The sequence below is a fragment of the Pectinophora gossypiella genome, chromosome 21 (assembly GCF_024362695.1).
Source record: "Pectinophora gossypiella chromosome 21, ilPecGoss1.1, whole genome shotgun sequence".
NCBI classification, from domain to species: Eukaryota; Metazoa; Arthropoda; class Insecta; order Lepidoptera; family Gelechiidae; genus Pectinophora; species Pectinophora gossypiella.
Genome location: NC_065424.1, coordinates 10222880 through 10247034, shown reverse-complemented (window position 1 = coordinate 10247034; position 24155 = coordinate 10222880). Strand labels below are relative to the sequence as shown.

The 24155-nt window shown below is 40.3% G+C and overlaps 1 protein-coding gene across 1 annotated transcript; it reads right to left on the bottom strand.

Annotated features, from left to right (window-relative positions):
• Window positions 1-287: 287 nt before the first annotated feature.
• Window positions 288-23925, bottom strand: LOC126376513 (uncharacterized). Its single transcript, XM_050023956.1, has 12 exons — window positions 23673-23925; window positions 17316-17503; window positions 14026-14116; window positions 13483-13593; window positions 12484-12587; window positions 11374-11567; window positions 10592-10712; window positions 5142-5277; window positions 3795-4401; window positions 3330-3461; window positions 2589-2770; window positions 288-2213 (listed from the first exon to the last, which is right to left on the bottom strand). The coding sequence occupies exons 1-12, from the start codon at window positions 23799-23801 to the stop codon at window positions 2031-2033; spliced, it is 2178 nt and encodes a 725-aa protein (XP_049879913.1). The 5' UTR covers window positions 23802-23925; the 3' UTR covers window positions 288-2030.
• Window positions 23926-24155: the final 230 nt, after the last annotated feature.

The window sequence follows — 24155 nt, the reverse complement described above, 5'->3', positions numbered from 1 at the left end:
CTCCACCACGCTGATAATTAACGTATATCTAATCTATATTTAGTATTAGTATGTTGTTTTGTACTCTTTATTTGAAGATTGTCAGTCCACGGTTTTCACTGTTCCGCTGTTAGTCCTCTAAACCTCAAAGAACTTTAAGGACATACTTTGACAGGTGTTTTACTGTTGCTGTGGGTGATTGAGCCCATTCGCGCTTGTAAGAACTTTATAAGGTTATTTTAGAGTGTCTTAGAAATAAAAAAAATAAGTATAATAAAAAAATGTTAATGTAAAGAAAAAGCTTTCAATGTTTGCATAGGTACTTTATTACTAATATTTACAACTTATAGTATACCTAATTTTTTTGTACATAGGTACCTACCTAATTATTGTAATTTCAATCACTCTGTCACTTAACGTAATGGACAGTCATGAGCAATATAATGTACCCACTTTAGGACTCTGTCGCACTAACATATTTGACATTTAGTGAGACTTACAGTTCAGTTTGTCAAAAAAGTTAATGTGACATGTTACCAAAGTGTATACATATTAATGCTCGTGACCGTACCAAGGTATATTTTATGACATTTAATAAAAGTAATCGTAAATGCTTAATAAAGATTTACATTATATCTCGTTAGTAAATTAAACGAAAAAAGTGAAATTAAGAAAGCGTTTTTTTTACAAATTTCAACTAAATTTCGATGGCAATAACTAACAAACAAGATGCGGTGGTTCAGAGTGTAGTCGGCTTGCTTCTCAAACGGGGAGCGCCAGTTCGATCCCAGGTACCAGACTTGCACCAATAAATGTTAATTTATCTTAAGTGCAATCACCAAGCCGACCATTGCAGACGGCGATATAGCTCACCATCTATCATTTTGGTCTAATATAAAACTTGGTGAAACTTGGGTACTCATGATCTGGGTTCATCGTGTAATAAATGTACCTCTGACTACAACCTAGACACTTCATACTATAAGAGCGACCATAGTACACCCTAAACTACAAGGCCCTTTGCTTCCCTGCGTGTACGTCTCTTCCCGGTGCGCGGGCGGCAGGGTTCAGCCTACAGCGTTCAGTTCCGCAACGTCGAGCGGCGCTACCGCGTGACCTATTGACATTTTTGTAAATTCTTAAGTTATTCGAAATAAACTAAGTGAATACAAGTTCTCGGTGTTTCTCTTAAAATACAAACAACCTCGTTTTACACAGACACCACACATTGACGTTATCGTATACGCACATCTGTGTGTGTGACGTCTGACACCATACAACTCAAGTTTAAACTATGTTCGAGGGGATGAGGTAAACCTAACTTAGACGGTGTTGGGGCGCGGTGAGTTGCCGTACTACACGTAGTATTATTCCTTATTCTATGCTCTGACTGGACTGTTCTGATTCGCCATTGGGTAATGGCGAATGTAGTCCTGAGCTTATGTTTTGTAATTTTAGTGCTACATTGTTTTTATGCGTGCTCCGAAACAACCGATATCATCTGCTTCAAGTAACATTGTCAAGCAAAATCTTGGATCGTAGACGCGAGGAAAAGCCGAGAATGACATGGTTAGACAAATAAAGGGAACGAAGGTGGCGATGGTTAAAGAGCTATTTCGTATGATCAGGGACAGACATACAGTCCATAAGCTGATTGCCAACCTCTAGTACACAATAAGACACGTCAAGAAGAAGAAGATTACTTTCTATCCTCTCGACTAATTGGTGGCTATTTTGGTAAACAAAACTATATTGTATTCTGATGGTTCACAAAATAATGCTGTTCTTCACTGATGACGGGTGCAGGACAGAGATAAAGCTATTTATAACTAAATTAAAAATTAAGTTGGTGTCTTCAGGAATCAGTAGCATTGGTTAGCCTGCACATTGCGCGGGTTTACTTGGATGAATTGCTTTCTTTCCCCTAAGTGCCCCAAGTGACCGAATTTCCAAATCGCGGTATGGCTTCGCCAGGAACAGACTCAAGATAGGAGTAACTCGTAGAATAAGGAGACGATCTTCGGATTCATCAAGGAACAGCATAGAATGGATCACTTCTCATTTGCCTTCTCAACACAGCTAAGTATTTTGAAGTTTCTCCCGAACATCTCTCCGTCTCCCAAGGTCTGTGGTAGAGGCTGGTTGAGGGTCTCCGGGAGGAAGAGAGAGGTCACTCCCCCCATCATGCTGAGCACGCCCATGATGATCAGGGGGAGAGATCGAGCGTACACCGCCTGTATAAAAAAAATGCGTTGAGAGGAAAAGGATTTAGAGTATGGACTCAATCACTATTACAGAACACATAAGGTAGATTTTTGCTATGTTAATTTTAAAAATCTGATGACGTCATCAGCAAATTTTGGTGGATCACGTCACTGTGTGTGTTATTCGATTTTTTAAATTAAATTGAAAGAAAATCGCCCTTGTCATCTCTGCGACAGTGATTTTAATTCAATATAAAACTGAAAATTCTAACAACGTGGAAGAATTTTGATTTGCCGGCATCTTTAATGTGTGATAGGAGTAGTAACTGCTATTAACGAAGAATGAAATTCAATAAAATCAAAAAATCTTTACATATACTCTGTTAGTAAATTAAAGGAACATACCAAATGCACAATATAAGGGCAAGCCAGCAAGCCAAGCCCGCATATGAACGAGGCTGCTCCCATGGCTTGAGCCCTCACCACAGTTGGCAACAGCTCTCCAATGAACACGTAGAATACTGCAAACGAAGCCGCGGCACATAATCTGCCTAGCATGGCCAGAGTGACTGTCACCCAAGGCATATCTGAAAAGAGATAGGGTTTTTTTATTAGGCTGGATTGTGTCTTCTTCTCCCTTCTTCTCCCTCACTTCTCCCTGTCCTGAGTGATCTCTCTCCTATCTCAAATATAGTGTCCAGGTCGAATAGCGAAGTTATTGGTTAATATTTGAATCATCATCGTCTTCTATCAACTCGCACCATCCTACTGACTGTTGGCTTATGGGCCTCCTCCATTTTGCACCACATTTTCCAACGCTGTAGTCACCTCATCCACAATCTTCCAGATAAGCGTTGAGGTGATCACACTATCTCTCACGGGGTCTGCCATGACCTCTGTACCCATCTTGAGCTTGAGGCACCGAGTGAGTAACTCAAAAGGTATTCATTATATTGTCTAAACGAATGTACTAGTTGAAATCCAAGCACAGGTTTGCGCAATGCAATGCAAATGCTATGTTTTATATTATATATTTGTTATTTGTTTTGTATTTGTTACTGTGGTGTCCCTTTATAATAAACGTTTCTTTCTTTCTTTCTTTCAATGCTACAATAATTCAACAAAATAATAATTGAAATACAATACCTTCAGGAACCAAGGCACAGCTAAGGCAAGCTACACCTCCAATACAGGTGAAGATGCAGAGAACCCATCGTCTGCCAAACCGTTCCATGCATCGCCACGCGATGAAGTAGGATGGAAGCTCTACAATACCTCCTGAGAAGCAGAAAACAATATAATATATTACATTCATTATTGTGGTCAGTTTAAGTACTAGGGCAGAGTCGAAGTGCATCGTAGCGTCCATCCAAATCTTATTATTCCAAATTCTACCTTAAATTTCACAGCGTTCACATTACTTCTGTGTGAATTCGCGCAAACCAATCATCTTCTTCGGAATTCACTTTATTTTTTCTCAAATAGATGGACTAAAAAAGTACCTTGACGATTTAAAGCTTATTTACGATTAACTACTAGGTACATCTTCCACAACCTTCCATTTTCTATGATCTCTTTGTATTTTTATCAAATAATATAAAATAAACTCACCTATAAAGAAAGCTAAATAGTCATTCACACCTAAATTAGAACTGTTGTAACTTAAACTATTATACACAACACCTAATGCAACCCAATCGAAAGTCAATAGTAAAAACTTCCTCCTTATATTCGGGTATCTAAATACATCTAGCGGAGATGCTTTGCAGTCTCCTTCAGAATTCTGATCATCCATTTTCTTATTCTCAATAACATCCTCCCCATCTTCCTTAATAAATATCCTTGTAACTAACTGTATAGATTTTCTTCTTAAAGTATTAGGAGGTGACCTAGAATAAGGTTCAGTTTGAGTAGATTTCTGTTGCAAATCTGAATTCAAATGAGATTCTTCACTAGATACATCTTCTTCTTCTTTATTCTTCAATCTGGATTTCTTATTTACGATTTCGGCTACTTCTAGAGCGAGAATCCTTTCGAGACTCTCTTGTCTGTTGTCCTCGACTTCCGTTATCTTTGTAAGATCCGGCTTAAAAGATATCATGTTGCTTATTCTTCTGTCCATGTATTCGTCTTTCTCTGGCTCTGGGTAACCGGATATATGACCATTTACGTTCAGCATAGTTATTTCAGCTTCTGCATCTTCTTCTTTGATCTTTTTCTGCAAACCAACATTAAATACACTCAAATGAAGTCTTATCCGATTTATATTAACGTAAGTCCAAAATCTGACAAACAAAGTAAAAGTCAAAGTATAAGAGAGGGCAGCAGTGACTGTCAGTACTATTCAGAGGCGGAGGACATTCTTTTTGACGTGACTTGTAGATTTGCCGCAGATGGCATTAACTACTTGGCCGGACAAATGGCGAGGCGGAAGGCAAAAAGGTAACCTCTGCCCTATTATTTTCCTAAAGAAGTAGCATGGATAATTCCACACAGACAAAAAAAATGTGAGGTGGGTTTTAAATTAGTGATGATAAAGTCCAAAATGGTACAAAGGTTATTTAAATTCATTTTACTAACAATATATGATAGAAAAAGACCACAATGAAGATTCTTTTTCAGAAATGATCTAAAACTAATTATCCTTTATAGAAAGGATCATCATAATATAACATAACATAAGCAGCCTATATACATCCCACTGCTGGGTACAGGCGTCCCCTCCATCAATCGGAGGGGGTATGGAGCATACTCCACCACGCTGCTCCAATGCGGGTTGGTGGAGGTGTTTTTACGGCTAATAGCCGGAACCAACGGCTTAACGTGCCCTCCGAAGCACGGAATCATCTTACTTTTTCAGACAATCAGGTGATCATAATATTAACATACAAAAACATTTACCTATATTTACCTATAAATGCAGCCAATTTTGATTTAAAACGCCATAATAAAACTTACATGCAACTCCAGAAGGAATCCTCTGGGCAAATCTATGCCATTCTTCTTGGCAATGTCCCGTAAAACCTTCTCTGCCTCAGCTATCCTGCCTCGACCCACCAACCATCTTGGTGATTCCGGTATCAACCAGTAGTATCTGGAACCATTACATCTGTATCATTGAATTTCTATGACTAAACAATCTATATACGTCCTATATACGTCCCACTACTGGGCACAGGCCTCCCCTCAATCAACCGGAGGGGGGTAAGGAGCATACTCCACCACGCTGCTCCAATGCGGGTTGGTGGAGATGTTTTTATGACTAATAGCCGAGACCAACGGCTTAACGGCTTAACTTCAGTTGCGTCGCGAGCGCGTAAGCAAATGGTTTGTTTTTGTGCGTGACGGTGTGTATCGGGGATTTAAAAATGTCCTCTGTGGTTAAATGTGCGAACTGCAATGTGGTGATTAACGAAGTGTTGGCCTTCGTTCATAATAAAATAGCTGTGATGGATGATGATAGTATAAGCAGGATTTGTGCGAGTGCTTTTTCCGAAAGTGACATTTTAACGGCGAAAAATTTGTTGTTCGAGTCCTTGCCGACAACAAAACGTAAGATAAAGCGTAGAAAAGCGGGGAAAAATATTAGAGATATAGACGACATCATCTGCTTGATCCGCGGCTCCGACCCCGAGGATTTTCCTGTCTTCGTGGCTCGCGACCTCGAGAAGTTACCCCCGGTTTTGTTCGACCATGTCGACGTGACTAGGCTTTTGAAAGATATTGTTAAGCTAAGGCAAGATCTCGATATTATGAAAGAAGATTATGCTACGGTAAAGCAGATGGATCAGTTAAGAAACGAGTTTCATGGTCTTTCATCGGGAAGGTGCAATGTAAACACCAGAAGAAGAGGTGCATTTGTCACTAGTCTTGCAAGCTATGAGTGCGATAGTGGGCCCATGGGATTGCCACAAGCATGCAATGAAGGCTTTAGTGAATGCCACCAACAAACTACATTGGAATCTATGCCAAAATCTAGTAGCATTCCCAATCAAATATCAGAGGGTAGTAACGAAACTTCATCGCAACAAAACACAAGCGATCTAACGGTCGAACGGCGGGACGCGGCTGCGATGACTCACGCCACCGGCCAGCTGATCGAGTCGCTTGCGAATTCTCCGCCCGATGCACCGATAACCGGTCTGGCTGCTTGTACCACAACGCCGCACCGCGCGCGCCCGCTACCACCACCACCACGCGACTCGGTTATGGGACACACGGTCGGCAAGAATGGATCCGGCCCTGCTACACCTAGTCGGAAAACGGTGGCGGAAATTGTTCGGGAAGGAGAATGGAGGACACAGGCTCCGAGTGACCAGTGGGTTACGGTCCAAAAGAAAAGGCTAAGAAACCGTTTTGTTGGAAATCGAGGAAAAGCTATTCCTGAGCCTGGAAATAATTTTGTGGCAGCGGAAACTAAGGTTCCCATGTATATTTATAATGTCGCGAAGGGTGTGTCCGTGTGTGACATCCATAGTTATATTATGAAGAAAAGTAATATCGATGTCAAAGTTGAAAAAATGGATATGAAGCTAGTTAAGGATTACGAATCGTACAAAATATACATACCTAAACGTTCTTTAGAAATTTTCTTAAGTGATGATTTCTGGCCACAAGGGGTAGCCTATCGTCGATTTATAAACGTAAACAGACGTAATAAGGAGAATGTCCGTATGACTGGCGAGAACATAAAAACGCTCAAGTTATGAGTAATATAAATTTGATAAGTTTTAACTGCAAAAACGTGATGAGATCGGTGGAGTGTATACGGAAACTCTGTCGCTCAGCTGATGTTGTGGCGTTGCAAGAGACTTGGCTGTTGCCCCACGACCTTGGGTATCTGGCTACGATAGACGACGACTTCGCTTGCACGGGTACCTCGGCAGTGGACACCACGGCGGGGGTCTTACGCGGTAGGCCCTACGGCGGAGTTGCCCTTCTGTGGAGGAAGGCTGCGCTTCCGACGGTGACGGTAGTGAAGTGCAATAGTGTTCGCCTCCCTCGCTCTCGCCTCGAATACAGCTCAGTGATCGTTCCATTCTGATATTCTCTGTGTATATGCCTACTGACTCTAACGAAAACTTAGTGGAGTTCACTGAGTGTCTTGGTGAAATGACAGCCATAATTGACAGTCATAACGTGGAGTCCGTATTTATGTTAGGGGACTATAATGCGCACCCCGGTGAGTCATTTGCTACTGAACTATTAACTTTTTGTGCGGAACAATCGTGGTCGTGTGTAGACTTGGAACTGTTGCCACCGGATAGTCATACGTTTGTCAGTGACGCGCACGGCAGCCAGCGCTGGCTCGATCACTGCCTTGTGACTAGTGCTGCTCGGCATTCTGTGGCCGCAGCAGAGATATTATATGATACCTATTGGTCTGATCACTACCCTATATCTGTAATATGCAATTTTAACTTAGTAAAGCCTAAGATCAGTATACCTACTGTAAATGTAGACAAAATAATGTGGGGTGATCGCGACTTAAATCAGGTGTCGAAATTTGAAAAGATGTGTCACACTAAACTTCGTGAAATTGATTTTCCCTTAGAGTTAAGTAATTGTTCAGATAAAATGTGTTGCGACAAAAGCCACAAATTACTGTTAGATAACATGTATGATGAAATTATCTGTATACTGTCGGAGGCTGCTGTATGTAGTTGTAATGTAACCGAAAGGCGTGGAAAAAAATACATTACCGGGTGGAATAGGTACGTCCGCGAAGCTCACGGGAAGGCGCGGCTGTGTTTTCAGGTTTGGTTGTATGGGGGTAAGCCCAGGGCTGGCCGGCTTTATAATGATATGTGTGAAACCAGGCGCGTTTTTAAATCCAAATTAAAATGGTGTCAGAATAATGAACGACAGATAAAAATGGATATTATGGCGGAGCTTCACTCAAAAAAGAAATTCGGTCAGTTCTGGAAAAATACTAATAGAATGACTCATAAGCCGGGCCTCCCCGTCAGCGTGGCTGGAATTCATGATTCTGGCGAAATCGCCAATATGTTCTCCCGCCATTTCAGAGTGGACTCGCCCCTTGGTCCGGCGCGGCAGGCGCTCGATGCTGAGGAATGTAGTGTGCGTACTGTTAAATTTACTGCGAAGGAAGTGCGCGCGGTGATTAAAGGCATGGTGAGGGGCAAGTCCCCGGGGCACGATAGCCTCAGCATCGAGCACCTGCAGCACGCAGGTGTTCACCTGCCTAGGGTGCTTTCTATGTTTTTTACCCTGTGTTTAGGTCACTCCCATATGCCCGAGAATCTTATGCGTACTGTAGTTGTACCAATCATCAAAAATAAAACTGGTGATTCATCAGATGTGAACAACTATAGACCGATCTCTCTGGCCACAGTGGTCGCCAAAGTGTTTGACAGTCTGCTTGGTCAGCATCTGAATAAAAACGTGTCGTTAAACGACGCACAGTTTGGCTTTAGACCTGGTCTTTCTACCGAGAGTGCTATACTGTGCCTGAAGCAGACTGTGCAATACTACACGAGTAGAAGGACCCCAGTGTATGCATGCTACCTTGATTTGTCGAAAGCGTTCGACCTCGTGTCATACGATATTCTATGGAGTAAATTAAGGGATGAAACTGGATTACCTGGGGAGATTGTACAATTGTTTATGTATTGGTACAAAAATCAGAGAAACTTTGTAAGATGGGCAGGTTCTCTCTCGGAGGGGTACGTTTTGGAGTGTGGGGTGAGGCAGGGGGGGCTAACCTCTCCCACACTTTTCAGCCTGTATGTCAACCGACTGGTCGATGAACTCAGTAGTACCGGCATAGGGTGTCATATAGACGGAGTATGCGTGAATAATATCAGCTACGCTGACGATATGGTGCTGCTGAGCCCATCGATTGGTGCCCTCCGAAGACTCCTGAAAATTTGCGAGTCCTACGCGGTGGCTCATGGGCTCAAATACAATGCAAAAAAGAGCGAGGTAATGATTTTCAGACCGGATAACAATCGTTACACTTTGAGTCCGAATTTCGTTTTATGTGGTACAGCTCTAAATCATGTTGAGCAATTTAAGTATTTGGGCCACTGGGTCACCCAGGATCTTAAGGATAGGGTGGATATAGAGAGAGAGCGCAGGGCGCTGTCTGTCCGATGCAACATGTTGGCCCGCAGGTTTGCGCGGTGTACGGGGACTGTCAAAACTGCGCTATTTAAAGCGTACTGTCAGTCCTTTTACACCTGTAGCCTGTGGGTTAACTATACGCAGCGGACATACAGCGACCTGCGCGTGCAGTATAATAACGCGTTCCGGGTGCTGATGGGACTGCCGCGCTACTGCAGTGCCTCCGCGATGTTCGCTGCGGCTAACACGGACGGATTTGCAGCCATCATGCGAAAGCGGTGCGCTTCCATCCTGCGCCGCACGCGCGACAGTCCCAACACCATCCTGCGCGCGCTAGTTGACCGGTGGGACTCTCCGATGCTGGCTCGCTGGATTCGGCTGCACGCAGTCGTATGATTGGCCGCCAGCGTCGGGGAGTCCATCCGGACTTGCCATTTTTAATATATTTGTATGTTACTAACACTAGTTTTGTAAGCTTGCAATTTTACTAACAAATATGGATGTAATCAATGTGGATGAGTCCGAAATAAATGATTATTATTATATTATTATTATTAACGTGCCCTCCGAAGCACAAAATCATCTTACTTTTTCGGACAATCAGGTGATTCAAGCCTGAAAAGTCCTTACCAAACAAAGGACAATCTCACAAAGTGATTTCGACAATGTCCCCATCGGGAATCGAACCCGGACCTCCAGATCGTGAGCCTAACGCTCTAACCACTAGACCACGGAGGCTGTTATCATAATGTACTAGGGATCACACCACACCGCATATCACAAAAATCACTTGTGTTTCGAACTCATCATAATAATAGTGTCACATGTTTTCAAAGTTAGTTTATTAGTATAAACAGAAATAACAATTACAATTTATAGTTTGTATTAGGTCATGGCGCAATGGTAAAAATTGACACTCATCATAATCAAAACTAATTAGTGACTGACTCATCTACTCAAATTTAGATAAGACTCATTTCAATTTGTAACATCATAACGAGGATATTTAACAGAAACATGCATGATCGACATAATCATTTTCTATATTGTGGGTTGTGAACCTCATCAACCTTAAGCTTTTCAGGTCAGGGTTATTATTGAGCCGCCAAAGGCCCCTGTAATGACTACGCAGGAACCGGGACCAACGCCTTAACTTCCCTTCTGAATCACGGATCTTCTTACTTTCGGATAATCACGGCTCACAAAGAGATTTTATTGTGATGTCACCACCAGGATTCGAACCCAGGTCTTCCGGATCAAGAGCCCAACGTTCAACCACCGGACCATGGAGGCAGTTATACCGTCTTAATGAAGAAACATACCCATAGAGAAGAATAAAAGGCAAGCTGGTTGCAAGAGACAAGTGGTACCAATCTCTCAGAGCGTACGCCAGCAAGGCGAGCAGGCACATACCAGTCGCAAACAGCATGCCCACTACTATGCCTGAAAATTAAAAAATAATAGATATTTTAGGTACTGATCATTTTAGACTACGGCTTGTCGATGAAAGGTTTGTACCCAATTCTAAAAAAACATGTTCTAGAGACAATTTTAAGATGTAGTATTGTCCATCGATAGTTGTAAAAAAAAAACAACAGTAGTAAACTAACTAAAAGTATCGAACTATTGCAAGGACTAATAGTGAGAATTGTGTGACAATACTGATCTAAATGAGCCTTCGGTAAGACTAAAGGACTAATAAAAAAGAATATAGATGATTTTCAAGGTCTACTATCGATGCTTAGGCAAAACTAATGTAAAATATTTTTTTCTACTACAATTTCAAGCTCCTTACTAGTTCGACCAAGCGAAACACTTGGCACTTGGCCTATAAAGAAGCTCCTTTCTTACATACTTTTATAAAAATATCACACAAAAAACATAAGAAAATAAATGGTACTAACCACAGCCTTACTGCTAAAGTATCAATTGATAATAATAATAATTCTTTATTTACCAATCAAGCATACAAACAACAGTAAAGATGACAACAATCTACAATATAGTGACATTTTGTTGCATCCAGTTGAAAAGAAAAATACGTACAATTTCATCCAAAGAAGCTTTATCTTTACCCAAATATGAAAAGAAAACCTTTACTTACCAGCGTAAGTCCTCTTAGCGGGAGGCATGAGTTCCAAAGCCAATATAAACGGCAGCTGATACAGAGCAGGGAAGAAGAGTCCCCCAGCCACCCTAAACGCAGCGTAGCTCCAATAAGTGGTGGGGAATGACGCTGCAATCGCTAGTGGTACTTCCAAAAGAATCATCAGAAGAATTGTTGGTCTTCGGCCGTAGCTGTAAGAATTAAAGACAAAAATTAAACTGACACTGACAACGAGTCTTTGGTCTTTCATTCGTAACAGGACTTGTACGCAATTGTACGGTCCGTAAAGATATTTATAATATATTTAAATTCTTCTTCTAACAGAACAATACAGCAACCATTAAAATATGGAAAGTACAGGGTTATTTCTCATTATTCTTCTGGCATTCTACTTATCACGTTGGTCTAACAGAAAGTTCAGGTGAAGCATGGGTACTCAAATGGGTTACAGAAGTGTTCATCTTACGATGGATGTACCTCTGAGTAGCCCAATTGGGAGAATAGTCGTAAGATTGTGTTATGTAAATAATCTTTAGGGTCTAACTACACAATTTCCCAATCGAGAAACTTTAACCTGATTGTCAGAAATATCATAATCCGTGCTTCGGAAACTAATTACGGTATGTATGGAGTCCTTAGATGTCCGGACTTCTGGAGCCTTTTGCGGCTTAATAAAAACTTTGGCACCAGGGTTGGTGAGATCGATCACAATAATAATAATAATATGGTCGGAAGGCAAGAGGTAAACCACTGCCCTATTTGAAATATACTAACACATTGACTCTACATTTAGATTAAATTGTCTTAAGGTTTACTTCGGGCCCACGCACTTCTTCCAAAAGTCCGGGTCTCCGTAGTCTCGAGATATGGAAACGACATACAATAATAATAATATAACACTTCTACTGCACTCACATTTACAAGACATTTACAGGACAACTTATAATAAGGTGAGCAAACGCGGCCTTATCGCTTCCAAGCAACCTTCTGCAGGTATAACAGCATCATCTGTTTATTAGGCCTCATCCGTATCATTCAGATCATTATGCGGCAACCAGTGGTCATCTGTAACATGCTGTGAATGAGTATGTTTAAGTAACGTCTTACCGATCTGACATCCAGCCAAAGAACAGGTTCCCGAAGATGGAGCCCACCCAGAAGAGAGTGTTGCTGGTTCGCGGCAGCCACTCCTTATCACAGACCAGGGAGAACTGGAACCAAAAACAAAATCGTTTATTTTGCACGTAATAATAATGAAACACTTCATTGCACACAAGGAACATAAAGTAGATACAACACAAACAACATAAGGAAATGAATGGTACAAAAGGCGGCCGTATTATTTTCAACGTAAGATCCTATATTCTAACATCACTTCGGAACATGACAATATTATGCTGACGAGAATAAGTGACGTGTAAAACTTTTCACCTCATAAGTTTTTTTAAATATATTTTTTTGGGGTGCCCATATTTCTGATACAGTGGTAAGAGCGTTTAGCTCTTGATCGGAAAGTCTTCAGACACTGAGTTCAATAGCTAATGCGCACACTGTTTGTGAGTTTGTCTCTAGCTTAATTATTAGGACATTGTAAGTTAAATCACCTGATTTCGGAATTATGTTAATTATTAAGTACGTCATGTTAATTAATGTTAAGGATGCCGAATAAATACTTTTTCTTTTCTTTCTTTCTGATTGTTTAAAAAAATAAATGTGCCTTGATGATCCCAGGTACTATATAGATTATGTGCATGACCTAATAAAATGAACTGTATTTCCTGCTAGTTAGAAAATCATATTGTCAGTCGCTTCTGTGCAATACCAGACCTGTCAAATAATCAGGTAGACTTAATCATCATCTCCCTAGCGCTATTCCGTTTCCACAGGGTCCGCTTACCGAACCTGAAGATTTGACAGGTCTGGTTTTTTACAGAAAGCGACTGCTTGACTGACTTTCCAACCCGCGGAGCTAAAAACAGCTTAATATAGGTTAGGTCACATACCTCCGAAACGCATTTCTTGGGTATCAGGTGATGTTAGTAGACCATGAAATATACCGGACAAAGGCTAAGGAGACGGTGATGAGAAGACTATAGAAATACTCACTTCAGTAACAAGGGTTCTCGTATAATGTTCAGTGTTGAACCTCCAACCGTGTGCACATGGAGTTGGCTCCGGACTCCTGACCGCCAGTATTGCTTCCTTCACCTTTGAGATCTGAAACATGGAGCATAATCAACTTCTTTGCCAATTAGTTGGTCTTCTTCTATCGTGTGAGTTGTGAATTACTAACATCCTCCTGATGTAAGTAAGTGGTCGTTACATGAGCCATATGGGCCCTTTGGCGGCGCAATAATAACGCTGACACCAGGGTTGATGAGGTTGGTAATTCACCTCACAACCCACACGATAGAAGAAGAAGACACATGGATCTCTAAAGGAGTGGAGAGAGATGTATAGTGTATATACCTACACCCACTCTTCGCCAGCTAGAGAGCGAGCATGTTGCCATTAACCGGGCAAAAAATCTGAAAACCACGTGATATAAATTATCTACTTAAAGCAATACGGGCCTCCGCGGTTGATCATATATGATCCGTCTAAGATCTGAAGTGAAAACCTGAGGGGTTTTCCTTCTAGACTACTAACCTGTTCTTTCCTCTCATTTTCCCCAACAGCCGGCACCAGTTGACGTATCTTCACCATCCGGAGTGCACCACCTTCCCGTACTAACTCTGACCTATGGACAAATTCAAATTCAAAATTCATTCTAGTATTTATAAGCAAAATTAATTCAGTTATTTCGGAAACTATTATGTTCGTAACAGAAAGCTTAAGCTAGTATTGGTAACAGACTCAAAAGACGACAACATAAAAATAAGCTACATGAGACAGGCCCGAATCACCGAAGCCGCGGGTAGCTATTAAACAGCGTGCAATCGCACCCAGCGGCTCAGCAGCGGCAAGTCGTATCCGGGTGAGAGCCTTCAGCGCTCCCCATTTGTCCGGCCAAGCTACAATAAGTCACGTCAAAAAAAAGGCAAGTCGTACCGGTACACCAAAAAAAAATTAAACAAAATTTGGCACAAGCACACACCGATTTGGTCGTTATAGACGGCGATACGGCTCACCATCTAACGCATTGGTAGAACAGAAATCTTGATGAGACGTGGGTACTTTGTTCATTGTGCGATGAATGTAGATTTCACTAGCACATTTGGGAATATAATCGCGAGCTCATATGGCGTTAGTATACTTAGTAGTCATTGGTATCTTCCCGGGATCTCGTGAAAATCCCCCTACTCCCAGTGGTCTTATCGAGAAGTAAGTCTATTGGGATGGAAATTCCTAGTACTTACTTCAACTGGTAAGACTACTCGGTAAGACTACTGGGAATAGGGGTAAAAATCGACATGGATTTTGTCGTCTCTTGATTACCCGTGACTTTGCCCAGATTACGGAGTAATTTATGTATGTATGTGTTATTAAATAGAACGCCTAGTTCAGTATAATTCGAGGTAACAATTAAATCCTGTCAAAGTACGGAAGCCAGTTTGGTGACCATGGAATGGAAGAAAGCGGTTGGATACAAGTACAAGCAAATAATTCAACTTCAATTTTTTACTCCAGTCCACGCAATCTTTACGTTACACGGAGCTCCGCGATAGCATATTGAAATAATAACTTAAAATAAAATTAGATGGTGTATACAGTAATCAGCACCAGTATGTATTTATGTTTGTATGTATGTCAAATACTGAGAATTATTGAGGACAGAAGAGGCAAGATGATTGGACACCTAATAAGACACGACGAATTTATTGAAACATCATAGAAAGAAAGCTAGAAGGAAAGAGAGGAGAGGGGAAGACCAAAAAGAGCTTACATGGAACAGATTAAAGAAAAGGTTAACGTCGTGTCTTATAGGGAAGTCGAGGAATTGGCCTTTGATAGACTGGAATGGAAAATGCTGCACCGACAAGAGTGTGGCTCTTGAATTGGTGATGTACAGGAATCAGCACCAGTATGTATTTATGTTTGTATGTATTTTGCATATATGAGCAAATCTTTGAACATGTGCTGTTGTTTTCAAAAACAAGACTTCATTAGCACCTATCTCCGCACTACATGACGAAAGTGCATTATATGTATGTGTACACAGAACTGGTTTACATTCAACGTGCGTCATTTTGTTCAGTCAATCATGTCTTGGTTCACGTATACAATATCACTAGCGACTGCCCGTGGCTCTGTGCGTGTGTCTTTAATAATTATAAATACATTTTATTAGTATTTATAATTACAACGTTTTTTATTTGCTCCTAGAACAGCATAGAATGACCAGAAAAGCATAGAAGCAACAGAACAGCATAGAATCACCAGAACAGCATAGAAGCGCCAGAACAGCATAGAAGCACAAGCACAGCATAGAATCACCAGCACAGCATGGAATCACCAGAGAAGCATAGAATCACTAGCACAGCATAGAATCACCAAAACAGCATAGAATCACCAAAGCAGCATAGAATCACCAAAGCAGCACAGAAGCACCAGAACAGCACAGAAGTACTAGAACAACATAGAAGCACCAGAACAGCATAGAAGCAATTATTATTTCATACTGAATTATTATTTATTACAGACTAAAAGCAACAGACAAAATTTATTGCCTTTAATGTAGGTCGTTTGATTTTACGTTCCTACACCGAAATGCAATTTACTGATGGATTCTATGAATAGCAACTTGTAATGCGAACGGCCTGCGTGGTTCAGCGGTTGAGCGATGGACTCACGATACGAAGGTCTCGGATTCGAATTCCGGCAGGGACTTATCATAAAAAGTATTTTGTGACACCTAGTTTAGATAGGACATTGCAGTCTGATCACCGGATTGTCCGAAAGTAAGATGATTCATGTTCAGTGAGCACGTTAAATAACTTTTAATTATGTAGTCGTTAAAAGAGCCTTATTATGGGCTTCTGGTGGCTCTATAGTAACCCTGACACCAGAGTTAATGAGGTTGGTCGTTGATATTTTCCATTCCATACTTTTGCGACGGAATATTCCACTTGATATTAACTCAGAATCATGGCCTGAATCATCCACCTCAGTATTCGTTATGATCCGGGTTTCGGAAGATATGTTAAGCAGTCAGTCCTATCTACTATTTACTAAGGTAAGTACGTAGTAGTTACATGAGCCATGTCAGGGGCCTTTGACGGCTCAATAACAAAGCTGACACCAGATTTGATAAGGTCAAACATTAAACCTTTTACCATTTTCTCCAAGAAGATGATTTTGCGGCACGCTGGGTGGTGAGGATCCTTCGTTCTCATAATATTATGGTATCCCGACGTGCCGGCAGAGTAGGGAAATGATTGGTGATGACGATGATAAAGTAGAAGCAACAGCAAGCAGGAATATATACAGTTTATTAAAAACACTTCACAAACAGGATAGGAATATACATAGTTCACAATATTACACATTTCACAAAAGAATCAAGACTTAGGAATTAGAGGGCACGGCCCTAAACAGTATAATATACTTGTTGTTTTAATGAAGGTCGGGGATGCAGTGAGTCAAAAGAGAGTAAAATGAAAGGAAATGCGAATGGAATGGAATGAGAATTTCGTAATTTAAAATGATGATGGACAGAACAAAAGGCCAGTATGTGCAGAGTTTGTACTCTGCTACAATTTCTCTGTGATTCCGACTCTGATTTCTGTATTTTACGACATGCCAGCTGAACATGTTCTATGTGTTTTATTCGCTCCAGTATGGAAGCTTGTTTTATGAGCAAACCAATATTAGCATTATAGACGACGATACGGCTCACCCCCTATCACGTTGGTCTAACAGAAAGCTCGGTAAGGTGTCTTGCGATCGATGTACCTCTGATTACCCCAAATAGGATATAGTCTTATATATTAGCTTACCTTTCATCAACATAATCACTAAGCGCAGCATACAGCGCTCTAGGATCTACAGCGTATGTCAGACATTCTTCATACACTCCATGCGATCCTGGTACCGTCAGGTTGCGTAGAAAGTGGTCAGGGAGCCCTAGGACTTCAAGCTCTGGTGGTGGGGCGCACCAGTGTTCTGGTGTAGCGTTCGTGAAGACCTGAAAGAGTTTAGACAGAAGATATTAGTAAAGACAACATTTTCTTTAACATAACATAAGCTCGTGAGCTTACGAATCTAATCGAGGAAATCCCAATTGTGGTAACCAGAAGTACATCCATCGCAAGATGAACGTTAGGCCAACGTGATAGGCGGTCACAACATAACACGACGAAACATTTTTTTCATGCTTCACAAGGACAGTTCTTCTTGACCATTAATGTGATCCAACCATGAAGCATTTGCAGATTCATGGTTGGATCACAAATGTATGGCATGTGCTCAGCAGACAAGATATGTGTTTTCGGAGGTATGTGACTTAACCTGCATCGGGCTGATATTCCCTTCGTGGGTTGGAAGGTCAGACAAGCATTCGCTTCTGTATTAAACAAGACATGTTTTCTCAAGAACAAGACCTGTCAAATCTTCAGGATAGGTAAGCAGACCCTGTCAAAACGGGATAACGCTAAGGAGATGATGAGTTGATCACCTATTGGCATACGATCCATCGCAACAGTATTAGGTGTCTGCAAGTTGTCATCTGATTACTTATGGCTTTGCCTGCACCATTAAGGATAACGTTAAAACTCTGAGGTGTTTTTTTTTTGACGTGACTTATTGTAGATTTGCCGCAGATGGCATTAACTACTTGGCCGGACAAATGGGGAGCGCTGAAGGCTCTCACCCGGTACAACGTTTATGACAACAGGCCTGAGGGTGCCCAGTTGGGCGCGAGCCTCGACTCAGGACGTCGTCTGGGAGAAAAAATATTTGAAAGAATTAATCAACCCTAGTGGGTCGATAGCGATAAGCGCTGATTGAGGGAAATCGTCGACCACGCTGGCGGTATCGGTATCGGGGTCCTGAAGTGTTTGGTGTCGCGAGCTGATTGGCCGCCTCTATGACTAGAGTAATCGGGTCGTCGGGATCGTATATTACGTCCTTCGAACGCTGATACTTTTCAGCACCGTCCCTAAGCGGGACGTATTCGGAAGCCGCAACTACCTCTCTGAGATGCGTTCTTATATCTTGATACTTGGAGCTCTACCCACGTCGATATGAATTACGGCGTGTTATGTTTGTTTGTATCTTGTCATCATGTTTTATAATAAACAACTCAGATACGAAACAGGATTCTTAAGATTTAAATACGTGTTGGCAATTTCAAAAAAGGAACGTCACGTCACTTTTTAAGAGAAAAACGTTTTGGCGGGTGTTCCGTCTGCGACTTCGAGGAAAGAAAAACAAGTGAAGACGATTATTGTCGAGAGAAGCAAAAACTGAAAGACTTTTTGTTGTATTCTTTAGTATAATATTTCTTATTACAATTTGTAGTAATAATATTTGGTTACCGTAATAAGAGTGATATTTGTGGTACTTAACATTTTACTGATTAAAACTGGGTATGTTACTAATATTTACGTTTTATTGTAGAGTTAGCTAACATACGTAAATTGTTCTATAAAGTATTCTAGTAAACAACAACTTATTCCTTGTCAACTGTCTATCTACCTGCCAAACTGTCATGTTCGCTTACCATGTCTAAAATCATATCGCGTTTGATCTACTTTTTGTTTATCTTAAGACAAATCGTTTACAATTCGAGAATCTTGGCAAGTTTCCCGATTTGTAGAAACTGTTATTAATTTGTTACTTGCTACTCGACCGCGACTTCTGTTGAAGACAAGAAAATTTTACCCGTGGAAAGTGGGTAAGTATTTTAATGTCGTCATTGGAAAGTAGGTAGGTCCTATAATTTCGTCACTAGATAGTAGCTAATAACTCTAATTCCGTTATTGGTAAGTAGTTAGATACTCTAAAGTCGTCACTGGAAAGTAGGTAGGTCCTTTAATTTCGTCACTGGAAGGTAACGGCCTCTGTGGTTCAGAGGTTGAGCGTTGTGCTCACGATCCGGAGGTCCCGGGTTCGAATCCCGGTAGGGACAAATCACAAAAATCACTTTGTGATCCCTAGTTTGGTAAGGACATTACAGGCTGATCACCTGATTGTTCGAAAGGCACGTTAAGCCGATGGTTCCGGTTACTACTTACTGATGTAAGTATGTAGTCGTTACGTGAGTCATGTCAGGGGCCTATGGCGGCTCAATAATAACCCTGACACCAGGGTTGATGGGGTTGGTAATCCACCTCACAACCCACACGATAGAAGAAGACTGGAATGTAGGTAAGTTGTTTAATTTCGTTTCTGGAAGTTCACCTACCCTCTTATGGTCTATAATCACGTCTGTGTCAGGAAAGAGGTAGGTAGAGGTGTATAGAGTACACACCTACTACTCCCCAGCTATGCTTAAGTCCCATAGGGGGCCACCCTATTGCCATAAAAGTTGGGGCATGAAGGAAACGATTATATTTATTTACCTTTATTTATTTAAAAACGTTTTATAATTTTCTACATTTCCTTTTTTAAAACAACCGTCCATTTCCCTGTCATTCCGCAATCCTCTCTTCTCTCTCGCTCACTCCTCACTCTCTTTTTCACACACCTTTGCGTTACGCCTACCATTCCTACGCTCGGCGGGCACATGTTAAAAAAACCACGTGATATCAATTATGTATGATTCCAACATGGTTTCATTCTCATATTTTCTTTTAATCTTTATTTATTTTAGGGGTTTTTATCTATGTAGACATGCCAACCCCATTTAGTGGTTTAAAGCTCGTGCGGGTCTATAATTCTTATGCAATTTTCATCCAAACTGGTAAGTTTGCAGAAGGACAAACATACAGGCACACAATATTCGTACGTAAAGAAACAAAAACGTTAAAATTATAACAGCATTTTTTTATCGGAATTATTTATTGTGAAAATTTTAATAAAGTGGATAGATGTAAAAAATTATAAAGTGAAATCTTTAGAAACAAACTTTTTGAACTGAAGCCAAAGACATAGCAAAGGCAGTCAAAACAAGACGAACAAAGAACTAGCCAAGTGTGTTTCGGACATCTGTGGACGTTATATCCTCGTAAAGCCGAGGTTTCCAGACACAATAGTAAAACAATAAAATAAACAAAATGATCAATATACATAAACTAAATAAACATGACCTTAAAAATCAACTACAAAAGTGGCTACTTAAATCTAAGTTATGATGATACGGAGAAAATAATAACTTTTTAGTCCTGATCCAAATGCCTACAAAACTAACATACAAGTTAAGCAGGCACGCACACACACATACACACACACACTCACACTCACACACACACACAAACATACATACACACATACATACAAACACCCATCCAAACATTTTAACATTTTAACCCAACAACAGCATAAACTTGTAAGTTAATAACAAGCTTACGGATGAACACTGCCTCCTAAGACACAGGTTCCCCTAGTTTAGAAGGCAGGAAAGCATTGACTATGTATAACTTCAACTTATATTGTTTCTTTGTGTAACTTGTTAAAAATGTTTTTTGTAAATAAATATATTTTATTATTATTATTTATTATTATTAATGGAGTTTGGATTTTAAAAGGACTGTCGGCGTTACAACTATAAGATGTGTGTGTGGATCATATGGGACTTAAAGATATCTGCCGAAGAGCTAGTATTTGGTTACTTACGATATTGCAATCTGATCACCCGACTGTCCGAAAGTATGAAGCCACGTGCCTCCGTGGTCTAGTGGTTAGAGCGTTAGGCTCACGATCTGGAGGTCCGGGTTCGATTCCCGATGGGGACATTGTCGAAATCACTTTGTGAGACTGTCCTTTGTTTGGTAAGGACTTTTCAGGCTTGAATCACCTGACTGTCCGAAAAAGTAAGCTGATTCCGTGCTTCGGAGGGCACGTTAAGCCGTTGGTCCCGGCTATTAGCCGTAAAAACACCTCCACCAACCCGCATTGGAGCAGCGTGGTGGAGTATGCTCCATACCACCTCCGGTTGATTGAGGGGAGGCCTGTGCCCAGCAGTGGGACGTATATAGGCTGTTTATGTTGTGTGTTGTGTATCGACGCTAGATCGTCATAGAACCTAAGTAGCATTTTATAGGTTAGGCCGTCCCAGTGAGCTACCCACTACGTTCTGCTAATCCTATCGCTGTTAACGCACGTAAGATACAAATCTCAAATCAGTATTCAATGTCGTGACTATGGGTTCAGCTCAACCTTTTCAATGCATTTCCATTTATTTACATGAATGAAATCTTAGTCAAGAGGCAGAATTTGCATGTCAAAGGGCTATTTAGAACATGTACTTCTGAGAATCAGAAGTCAAGTACAGAAACTGTACGGTACTCAGATCTTTGCCTGCTTTAACATAGAAAAAGAAATAAATATACTGACGGTCGCAAGTCAATATATTTATGAAAACATTATGTATGTACGTAAAATGTATCTCTCCTTCCGAGAAACTGTGAAAGGCATACTTACAAGGAATAAAAATAAAATTGATATTCAAAATTCTAGATTAAGTAAATTAAATTCATCTTCTTTGGGGTTATGTATACGTTTTTACAATAAAGTATCAGATAATATTTTAAATTTGTCAGAAAATAAATTTAAAGCTCATGTGAAGCTTACTTTATATAAAAAAAGTTTATTATAAGATTAATGATTACATAAATGATAAAAATGTCTGGTATTGAATGTGTTCCTCTAGTTATTAAATAACTTGTAATGTATACCCTCATTGATTTAAAAGCTATATTGCTGTTGCAGTTTCTTGTCATTTCTTCTCCTCCGCCATAAAACCTTGCGAAATGACGTTAATTCAAAAATGTTGCATTGACCCGTCGCGTGTTCGAATCACTTTGTGGTCCCTAGTTTGATTAGGACATTACAGGCTGATCACCTGATTGTCCGAAAGTATGACGATCTGTGCTTCGGAAGACACGTTAAGCTGTTGGTCCCGGTTACTATTTATTGATGTAAGTGAGTAAACGTTACATTAGCCATGTCAGGGGCCTTTGGCGGCTCAATCACCAGGGTTGATGAGGCTGGTATTCCACCTCACAACCTACACGATAAGAAGGAGACTGATATAACTAGTTGGAAACTGGAAATTAGCCTATTATTTAAGAAGCTGCAAGTGTAGTCTTTTAATTAATTGGTGCACTCCCCACCCCACTTGGGATTACAGGCGTGATTATATAAGGCACAGATTAATTTGTCTCGAACGAAAATAGTAGACTATAATCCGTTTAACGGAAGATAATTTGATTGATTAACAAAATATTATATTGTGAATAACACCTTACCTATTTCCCATTTTGGATTTAAATCCTTTAATCTCATGAGTCATGGTATTATAATTAATATTTTCATGTAATTATCTCGTACTATCTCTTTATTGGGGGCTCGATCTTCCGTTGAATGATAGATTGTAATGATAACTTATTTGCGTGACTGTTATTAGTAGAATTTCTTTGACCAGCATTCTTTTCTTGGTTGGGTAATGGTGGATCCAGGTCCCTGTTTTATAAAGCTGACAATTCGATATTCAAAAAATTACAAAATTGTAGATTTGTCGCGCTTAGACTGTTTAATAAAGGTAACAAATATGACAAAAATCGCATGTGAAAACGTGACATATTTGTCATTTAAAACCGCGTTAATAAAACTCGACATATGTCAAAAAAAAACAGTCAAATTATTACGTCACGACATTATGTGGACTTGTCGGATTGTCAACTTCGACAGGCCAGAAGGTGCCCAGGTACAGTCATGAGCAATATAATGTACCCACTTTACGACTCTGTCGCACTAACATATTTGACATTTAGTGAGACTTACAGTTCAATTTGTCAATAAAGTTAATGTGACATGGTACTAAAGTGTATACATAATTATTAATGCTCGTGACCGTATGTGCTGTCATTTTATATTCTGAGAGATGTCGGTTGGGACATAGTAGCAAATTCAGTATACAACATACAAAAACATTATTTATTATACTTATAGGATTTTAGTGAGATCGTAACGAATACCGATCGGAATGATTCAGACCATGATTCTGAGTTAATATCGGACAATCCGGTGATCAGCCTGCAATGTCCTAATCAAATTAGGTGTCACAATTTTATTTTTGTGATAAATCGCCGTGGATTCGAAATCGGGACCTCCGGATCGTGACCCCTACACTCAATAACTTGACCACAGAGACCCTTACAACAGAAGTCAAATAAGAAAATAACCAATCTTACCTGAGAAAATACGAGGAAGGAAGTAGGTATGGCAGCCAAACCACAAAGCAGGTAAAAGAGTATAGTATGCCAGTGACCCTTGGAGGTGGCCACAGTAGCCGCCTCATCCAACTCTCTCGTCCAGGTCATGGTCAGATCATATTATGACCACGAATTGACGACTCGATCATCTTCTTATGATCACGAATTTAAAAATCGCTCCAAGATTCATTGGATGTGGTAATGCTGGCTGGTACATTATTCTTTATTTAAAAAGATTGTTGTTGACGCCAAAGAAGAAAAAAAAAATGTTGAATTTATATTGAGAATTATTTAGTTAGTTCACAATTTGAATTCGTTCTGTTTTCGTTTTTTGAAGTATTCGTTTTTCAAGTATTCTTTTGTTTTGCACAGTTCACTATTTAAAATCTTTATAAATTTCTATTTTGACGTCTTCGTTTTTGAAGTTCAAGTTTTGTAGCTTTTCACTTCCACATTCAAACT